Source organism: Neophocaena asiaeorientalis, unplaced genomic scaffold (assembly GCF_003031525.2).
Source record: "Neophocaena asiaeorientalis asiaeorientalis breed wild unplaced genomic scaffold, Neophocaena_asiaeorientalis_V1.1 scaffold106, whole genome shotgun sequence".
NCBI lineage: Eukaryota > Metazoa > Chordata > Mammalia > Artiodactyla > Phocoenidae > Neophocaena > Neophocaena asiaeorientalis.
In genome coordinates, this window is record NW_020172597.1 from 4,504,513 (window position 1) to 4,514,139 (window position 9,627).

A 9,627-nucleotide genomic window follows, 5' to 3' on the forward strand; every position below is an offset into this window, starting at 1 on the left:
GAGGTTGTCAAGAAAAGCCTCACTGGTAAGTGACCTGTAAGCAGAGACCTGAAGGAATTTAGAGAGTGAGCTGTGCGGTATCTCAATTTTTCCCTGTGGGAGAACAGCCCAGGCAGAAGAGATGTGCAGAGATCCTGAGTAATCATCCTTGGTATTTTGGAGGAAGAGCAAGAAAGCTGAATGTCTGATCAGAGTGACTATAGGAGGGTGCTTGAAGGATTGAAGCAGATGAGGTTAGAAGAGGTGGAACCAAGATGTTGTAGGGCATTATAGACCTTTGTTTAAATTTTACATGTATATTTTTAAACTGTATATATTTACATGTATGTGTATATGTATGTATTTGAAAAAATAATACAGTATAAACACTTAGAAAGTACAAATATGTAAAAAAATAAAATAGAAGTTACATATGATTCTGCTGTCTTTACAACCCTAAATAACAATTATTTACATTTTGGTAAATAGCTATTATTTATTTGCAGAGACCACCAAGCTTGTGTGTCTCTGTATCTGCATACATATTCTTTTAAAAGGGGAGGGGAGGATCATGATATATATTTATTTATTTATTTATTTATTTATTTATTTATTTATTTATTTATTTATTTATTTATTTATTTATTTATTTATTTATTTATTTATTTATTTATTTATTTATTTATTTTGCGATACGCAGGCCTCTCACTATTGTGGCCTCTCCCGTTGCGGAGCACAGGCTCCAGACACGCAGGCTCAGTGGCCATGGCTCACGGGCCCAGCTGCTCTGCGGCATGTGGGATCTTCCAGGACCGGAGCACGAACCCGTGTCCCCTGCATCAGCAGGCAGACTCTCAACCACTGCGCCACCAGGGAAGCCCCCATGTTATATATTTTAACGTACTTTTTTCACCTACAAATATAAATGGAACCTCTTTCCAAAGCAATATCTTTCTACAGCATCTTTTGTTTTTAATCAACACTGTTAATGGACATTTAAGCTATTGTCTGTGTTTTCATATTATAAGCAATGATATAAAAACATTTTTCATCTCTCCCTTTCTCCCCTTTTTTACTTTTAAAAATAGTCACAGTCTTATTGAGTGCTTACCACATATTGTTCTGAGTGGTTTCCATGTATTCACTTATTTAATCCTCATAAAAATCCTATGATGTGTGTACTATTATCATCAGCGTTTTGCAGATAAGAAAACTGAGGTATAGAGTAGTTAAGTGACTTTCTGAGGGTCATTGCTGCTAGTAAGTGGAGTAGCTGAATTTGAACTTGGTTGCCTGGCTCTAGAACTCAGGCTTTTAATCTTCATATCCATCAATTTTTATTTCTTTGGGATATGTTTCTGTGAGAAAAGAAACCACTAGATCAGAAATTAACAATAACTTGTAATAGATCAATGGGCAGAAATGTATACATCTACCCAAGAGAGACCATCCTTATCCAAGTTTCCTGTGATCATATCAGGATTGAAAATGGACAAGTTGGTCTTTCTATATAACATGGACTTCCCTGCTTGTTTGACAGGTCATTCTTCCCCCAGTAGCCTTTTTTGTAGCTGGCACATAGGTACTTATTTCTAGGCTGGAAAGGCAGGGGACTCCCCCTGTCTTGTTTTCGTAGATCGGTGTGCTTTCTCATGAGCCACAGAAAGCGACCAACTTCCAGGCAAGATATCCATCCATCCATATGTCTATCCATCCATTTATTCATTCAAATTCCAATTTGCTTTCTGGTGAATTTGAAGTGACTTGTAAGGCTCCATATATTAAAGTGAAAAAGTATTAATAGGTAAGAATATAAATGGGAAAAATATAAATTGAAATTTAAATTGAAGAAAAATTAGAAAATTGATATAGAGGCCGTAGGGTCTGCACATACTTTGTAATGTTGAGATGCAAAGTTATGCTTAATCTTGGCAGTCATAAAAACAGGATACCCAATCAGTGAAGTTATTGGCCATGACCTAGAGAATAAGGTATAACAATTCTATAGATAAAGATTTTCCTGGAACTTATCGTGAAAGAAAAAAATTTGATGATTTGTCATAAATGAGTAGCCGTTTTCATATGACTGTTTTTCAGTGTCCCTTTGTGTAAGCAGAATACATGAGGCCAAAACAATGCTCAGTGAACTTAGTATTATCTTATTCCTTCTCTTCCTCTCCCTCTCTCCATATATATGTATGTATACGTATGTATATATACGTATGTGTGTATATGTATACAGTGGGACAGTTTTTTTTTTTTTTTTTGCGGTACGCGGGCCTCTCACTGTTGTGGCCTCTCCCGTTGCGGAGCACAGGCGCCGGACGCGCAGGCTCAGCGGCCATGGCTCACGGGCCCAGCCGCTCTGCGGCACGCGGGATCTTCCCAGACCGGGGCACGAACCCGTGTCCCCTGCATCGGCAGGTGGACTCTCAACCACTGCGCCACCAGGAAAGACCAGTGGGACAGTTTTAATATGATTTTCTTCTATCACAAATTTTAATTCTAAATCAAGTACGTAGTTTTTAGTTATTCTAGGTAACTTACTGCAAACTCTGAACATGTGAACATAATTAGAGGAATTGGGCAGAATCCCCTCCACGTGCCCCAGTGGTGCTCACTTCAGGTCGAAGATGAATGTACTATTACAGGGATCAGTGACATTCCAGGATGTGGCTGTGGACTTCACCCTGGAGGAGTGGCAGCTGCTGGGATATTCTCAGAGGAAGCTGTATTGGGATGTGATACTGGAGAACTTTAGAAACCTCATCTCAGTGGGTAAGGACAACTTCCCTGTGTAACTCAGGATATACTAATAGTACCCTTCCTTTAAGACTTGAGAAACCTGTGAACATTCTGAAGCATTAGTAAATTTGACCCTGAATTTTAGTGGTCAAAGAATCTTTTTCTTTGTTTTTGCCATTTCTGTTTGTTTATTTATGGCCGTGTTGGGTCTTCTTTGCTGCGTGCGGACTTTCCATATCTCTAGTATGGCGAGCAGGGGCTTCTCTTCGTTGCGGTGCGTGGGCTTCTCATTGTGGTGGCTTCTCTTGTTGCAGAGCACGGGCTCTAGGCGTGTGGGCTTCAGTAGTTGTGGCACATGGGCTCAGTAGTTATGGCTGCGAGCTCTAGAGAGCAGGCTTGGTAGTTGTGGTGAACGGGCCTCATTGCTCCTCGGCACGTGGGATCTTCCCGGACCGGGGCTCGAACCCTTGTCCCCTGCATTGGCAGGCGGATTCTTAACCACTGTACCACCAGCTTAGTCCGGTCAAAGATTCATAATCCCCTTTGGGGATCAGGTAGTATGTTTAATGCTTCTGCCTCCCTAATGAAGAAGGGTCTTTTCTGTTCTAAAGCATGTTATCTTCACAGGCCCTAAGACTCCAGGAGGCAAACCCAAATTGTAAGGTAGTCGTTTGTTCCTAGCACTTTGTCCCCAGTTCTGTGTTGTTTCCCACGAACAGGGTGTCCAGTCACCAAAACAAAAGTGATCTTCAAGGTGGAGCAAGGACAAGAGCCATGGATGGTGGAGGGAGAGAACCCACGTTGGCGCTCTCCAGGTGAGTCAGAGAAAGCAGGTAGATGGGAGTCTCTGGAACTGAGATCCAGTTGTGAGTGAGGGACAGGCACCTCTGAAATACTTTTCAGGAAGCACCTCTTAAAACCACACACGTTTGAAAGTGAGTGGGTACACCTGACACAACATCCTCAGATCCCCAGGTGACACCTTCACTTCCACTCTTCCACGTGGCCGCTCTTTCTGTTTGTCAGCTCTTGTGTGGGAGGATGTCCTTCCTCTCCGCTCTGGCTCCTCGCGCTGCCTGTTCCATCGAAGTGCTTGTTGGTTCTCTCAGTCCCTAGAATCCTCATTCTTCTTCCCTCCTCACCATGATGGCAGATCTTTCCATACATCTGTTTCTAATAATGTAGTCAGATTGTGTTTATTTGAGAAATAAGGAATGAGGTAAGAGTCCAAATTGTTACACTAATAAGGTTCTCCCTTGATGGAAGGCAATCTCAGAAACAGTGAAGAATTCCCTTCTCCATTTTCCCTAACATTATTATATCAGTGGACTTAGCATTTGTAGGGTTTTGAGCAGTGATTATGTTGTTTTGGACACGGTGTGGCACCATAGTAACAGTAGTCAGAGTTAACTTTCTTAACCACACAGTATATAAAGGCAAAAGTTGGTAAAGCCTAGCAGTCCTATGGTTCAGATCCCCAGAAATAATGGAATCTGTATGTGTGGAAACCAAAATGTGAAATTTGAGTTAAAGAGTGTGGTGTCAGGGGCAAAGCAGAGTTTTGGAGGCTAGTACATCTGGAAGGTTGAAAGAGGTTATAAAAAAATAGGATTATTTATCAGGAAAAATTCTTATCAAGTAGTAGAAATAGCTGATGATAGAAGCAAAAGAATTGACATCTGGTCTCTTTTCAACGTTCTGCTGAGCCTCTGTGTTCCTGGGTATGTGTAGGCATTGGAGAATGAATCCTAGCTAGAAGTGGAATTGGAGAACTTTCTACAAATAGTCCTCAACTGTGGCTTGGGTGGCTAGAGAGGATATAGGAAAGTGCCTATAGGTAAAAGGGAGTTAATGGCTTGACAGTTCTTTGGTGGTTGTGTGCAGGATGAGGAAGGAGAAGGAGAAGTGTGTGAAGGAGACTGGGGAGCATCCTAACAGGATAACTTAATTCTTAGATGTTGTAGATTTTGACTCTGGTCAAATTTCCCCAACCCAGTCTAGCTCTTCTCATTTCTCAGAATGCCTTTATCTCCTTGTTCCCCTGGTTACCCTCCTCATTCATTCCTCTGAAAAGGCTCTCCCCATTCTCAGAGCTACTCTGCATCCTTGTTAAGAGCCCTTTTTAACTTTCTTTGTCACTGTTATAACATTATTTTGTGCCTGTTTTACCATCTTTCACAGAATGGAAATTCATATTTATAAATAGAAAAAGGTACTTGTTCTCATTATTGTTTTCCGGAAGCCTCCATTTCAGCAGTTTCTTCTTAATGCCCAGGGCAGGACAAATACAGATTTCTTTTTTGTTTTGCAGTCCAGAATGGGAGACTAGGCCTGAAACCAGAGACTTTTTGCATGTGTGTGGTAGAAAAAAATGCATAATATGAAACTTACCCTCATTGGCAAACTTTTAAGTGTATAGTACAATATGGTTAACTGTATGCACATTGGTGTACAGGGGATCTCTAGAACTTCCTCATCTTGCAGGACTGAAATTCTAAACCCATTGAACAACTCGCCATTTCCCACTCCTCCCTGCCCCTGGCAACCACTACTCTACTTTCTGCTTATATAGGTTTGACTATTTTAAATACCTTATGTAAGTGCTATCATGCAGTTTTTGTCCTTCTGTGACTAGCTGATTTCACTTAGCCTAATGTCCTTGAGGTTCATCCATGTTGTAGCATATGAAGGATTTCCTTCTTTTTTAAAGTATTATATACCATATTTCCTTTATCCATTCATCTGTCAGTGGACATTTAGATTGTTTCCAACTCTTGGCTATTGTGAATAATGCTGCAGTGAGCACAGGAGTGCTAATATCTCTAGGAAATCCTGTTTTCAATTTTTTTGATAAATACCCAGAAGTGGGATTGCTGGATCATATGGTGGTTCAATTTTTGATATTTTGAGGAAACTCCATACCGTTTTCCATAGTGGCTGTACCATTTTACATGCACAACAACAGTGTACCAGAGTTCTAATTTCTCCACATTCTTGCCAACACTTGTTATTATTTTTTTAATAATGGACATCCTAACAGGTGTGAGGTGATATCTTATTGTGGTTTTGAATTGCAATTCCCTGATGATTAGTGATGTTGAGCATCTTTTCATATACCTGTTGACCATTTGTATGTCTCCTTTGGAGAAATGTCCATTAAAGTTCTTTGCCCGTTTTTTGCTATTGAGTTGTAAGGGTTCCTTATATATTTTGGATATTAACGACTTATCCAGTATATATTTTTAAAATATTTTTTCCCATTTTGTAGGTTGCCTTTTCACTCTATTAATTGTTTCCTTTTCTTGACAGAAACTTTTTAGTTTGCTGTAATACCACTTGTCTATTTTTGCTCTTGTTGTCAGTGCTTTTGGTTCCCTATCCAAGAAATCATTGTGAGCACCAATATTCTGAAGTTTTCCCCTATCTTTTCTTCTAGGAGTTTTATAGTTTCAGATCTTATGTTTAAGTCTTTAATACATTTTGAGTTGATTTTTGTTTGTTGTGTAAGATTGGGGTCCAATTTCACTCTTTTACATGTGGGTATCTGGTTTTCCCAGCACTATTTGTTGAAGAAACTATTCTTTCCCCATTGTGTTGTCTTGGCACACTTCTTGAAGACCATATATGCGTGAGCTTACTTCTGGGATCTCTATTCTTTTCCATTGGTCTATATGTCTGTCTTTATGCCAGTACCATAAAGTACAGTTTTGATTACTGTAACTTTGTGATGTGGTTTCAAGACAGGAAATGTGAGGCCTGCTGCTTTGTTCTTTCTCAAGATTGTTTTGGCTTTTGGGAGTCCTTCGCGGTTCCATATGAATTTTAGAATTGCTTTTTCTTTTTCTTTTTTTTTTTTTCAGTTAATTAATTTATTTTTAAATTTATTTTTGGCTGCATTGGGTCTTTGTTGCTGTGCGAACCCAGACAAGGGCTCGAACCTTTGTCCCCTGCATTGGCAGGTGAATTCTTCTTTTATATATATATATAAATTTATTTATTTTATTTATTGATTTTTGGCTGCATTGGGTCTTCAATGCTGTGCACGGGCTTTCTCTAGTTGTGGTGAGCGGGGGCTACTCTTTGTTGCGGTGCGCGGGCTTCTTATTGGGGTGTCTCCTCTTGTTGCAGAGCATGGGCTCTAGGTGCGTGGGCTTCAGTAGTTGTGGCACACGGGCTCAGTAGTTGTGGCTCACAGGCTCCAGAGTGCAGGCTCAGTAATTGTGGCACACAGGCTTAGTTGCTCCACAGCATATGGGATCTTCCCAGACCAGGGCTTGAACCCATGTCCCCTGCATTGGCAGGCGGATTCTTAACCATTGTGCCACCAGGGAAGTCCCTGCAGGTTGATTCTTAACCATTGCACCACCAGGGAAGGCCCCTAGAATTGCTTTTTCAAATTCTGCAAAAAATTCCACTGGGCTTGCACTGAATCTGTAGATACATTTGGGTACATTTGGGACATTTTAACAATAGTCCATGAACACAGAAAATGGAAAATGTCTTTCCATTTATTTGTGTTTTCTTTAATCTCTTTCAAAAGTGTTTTGTAGTTGTCAGTGTACAGGTCTTTCATCTCCTTGGTTAAGTTTATTTTATTCTTTTTGATGCTATTGTAAATGGATTGTTTTCTTAATTTCCTTTTCAGATTGTTTGCTTTTAGGGTATAGAAAGACAACTGATTTTTGTGTGTTGATTTTGTATCCTGCAACTTTGGTGAATTTATTAGTTCTAACAGTTTTTTCATGGAATCTTTAGGGTTTTCTGAATACAAGATCATGTCATCAATGAACAGAGACTCTTTTACTTCTTCCTTCCCCATTTGGATGTTTTTTGTTTCTTTTTCTTACCTAATTGGTCTAGCTAGGACTTTAGTACTATGTTGACTAGAAGTGGTCAGAATAGACATCTTTGCCCTAAAACATAGACTTTAAAATTTTCTTTCTATTACATGATATTGGAAGGAGTAACTGAGAATGTTTCATTTTACTCCTTTTTAGAAGTTATCTGCTTACTTGATGATGAGCTAGAGGGACAGGAAGGAGAAGGAAGCAAAGACAGTTTTTTGAACCAAGGTATGTTCACCTTCAAGAAAACACAGACCAATGAGACAGTCCAAAATTGTAATCTGAATATAAATTTTATTTCTTCAAGAGAAAAACAGCATCAATGTGAATCAAATGGAAAGTGTTTGCAACCTAACTTATACTTTCTTAGTTATAATAAAAGTTATATCAGAGAAAACTCTTATGAATACAAGGAATGTGGAAAAGCCTTCAAAAACAAGTTGTGTCTTATTAGACATGAAAAAAAGCACAGAAGGAAAAAAACTTTTGGGTGCAGTGAATGTGGGAAAGCCTTCCAAAAGAAGTCTCATCTCATTAGACATGACAAAAAGCATACAAGGAAAAAAATAACCTTTGAATGCAGTGACTGTGGGAAAGCCTTTAACAGTAAGGGACACCTTGCAGCTCATCAAAAAATTCATAGTGGAGAGAGACCCTTTGTGTGCAGTGATTGTGGGAAAGCTTTTACGCATAAAGCACAACCCGTGGTCCATCAGAGACTCCACACTGGAGAGAAGGCTTATGAATGTGGTCAATGTGGGAAATCATTCACCTGGAACTCTTCCTTTACTCAGCATGTGAAATCGCACACACCCGAGAACTCATTTGAATGTAAGGAGTGTGGGAAAAGCTTCAAGTACAGTTCATCCCTTTATAAACACTCCAGAATCCATACAGGCGAGAAACCATACCGATGCAGAGAATGTGGCAAAGCCTTTGCAGACTCATCAGTGTTCGTCATGCATCAGAGAATTCATACAGGCGAGAAACCCCACGGGTGCACTGAATGTGGCAAAGCCTTCATCAAGAGATCACATCTCCTTAAACATTACTCAACTCACAGCAGAGCAACACAATAAATGCAACACATGTGGGAAATCTTTTAACTAGAAGACACATCTTATTCTCCATCAAAGAAGTCATAAAAACAAGGGAGCTTTGTAAATGTGGGAAAACTTAAAATTAGCCTTTTACTGAAGCAGCAAAGAACTCATCATGAGAAAAACCCTATCAGTTGAATAAATGTGGAAAAGCATGTTCTGAAATTCATGTTCTGTAAGTGATATTACTAATTTTATTGAAAAGATTACAGAAAATTTTGAGCTACAGACAACTTTACAGTAAAACTGAGGAAGTTGTGAAAAAATTGAATAAGGCATCAGACTGACTATAATTGCATGTGTACACTGCCCCTGATTTATGATTTTTACACAATTTATACAAATGTCTGCATTGCTTAAGAAATTTGTATAACCATGGGTTTGAAATATATGCTATGCACATTATACAAAATTTTATCTGTTGTAACGATGGTTGCATAACATTGTGAACGTACTTAATGCCAATGAATTGTACACTTAAAAATGGTTTAGATAGTACATTTTATGTTCTGTATATTTTGCTACAATAAAAAATGTATAAATAAAACTTAAACCCCTTCTAAAATTATATCTATTAAATCTCTGGGAAACACCACCATTGTCTCTTCAAAGCCTAAAATCACCGTATCCAGATTTGCCAAATATAAATGAAATAATACGGTTTATTATGTAGGATGAAGGTCAGTCCTATGAACTTGATCTCTAACCATTTCGTGGCACTTATGAATAGTTAAGGCAGTTGTTACTGAGCCTTCTTGAGCCTCCTCTTAAATAATAGTCAGGGACAGTTATGAAGTCTTCTGCTCTGCTCAGCTGAGGACATTGTGTAATATGTTTTCTTCTCTGTGCAAAACGTGTGTGTGTGCGTGTGTGTATATGTGCATGTGTGTATTTAATCCTGATTAACCAGACACTGAAGAAAGAAAACAGCTGTGTTCTGTATTTTTCTAAGCACTTAG

At 39.1% G+C, this 9,627-nt stretch overlaps 1 protein-coding gene across 1 annotated transcript; it reads left to right on the top strand.

The window, feature by feature from the left end:
* Window positions 1-2,455: 2,455 nt before the first annotated feature.
* On the top strand, window positions 2,456-9,151 carry LOC112395516 (zinc finger protein 684-like). Its single transcript, XM_024738756.1, has 3 exons — window positions 2,456-2,757; window positions 3,444-3,539; window positions 7,722-9,151. The coding sequence occupies exons 1-3, from the start codon at window positions 2,613-2,615 to the stop codon at window positions 8,645-8,647; spliced, it is 1,167 nt and encodes a 388-aa protein (XP_024594524.1). The 5' UTR covers window positions 2,456-2,612; the 3' UTR covers window positions 8,648-9,151.
* Window positions 9,152-9,627: the final 476 nt, after the last annotated feature.

What these genes read in the sequence shown, in the direction of transcription:
- LOC112395516 (XM_024738756.1), top strand. Translation starts at nt 2,613, where the DNA reads ATGAATGTACTATTACAGGGATCAGTGACATTCCAGGATGTGGCTGTG. An exon ending in TAGAAACCTCATCTCAGTGG is followed by an intron (nt 2,758 to 3,443) that starts GTAAGGACAACT and finishes TCCCACGAACAG; the next exon opens with GGTGTCCAGTCACCAAAACA. An exon ending in CCCACGTTGGCGCTCTCCAG is followed by an intron (nt 3,540 to 7,721) that starts GTGAGTCAGAGA and finishes ACTCCTTTTTAG; the next exon opens with AAGTTATCTGCTTACTTGAT.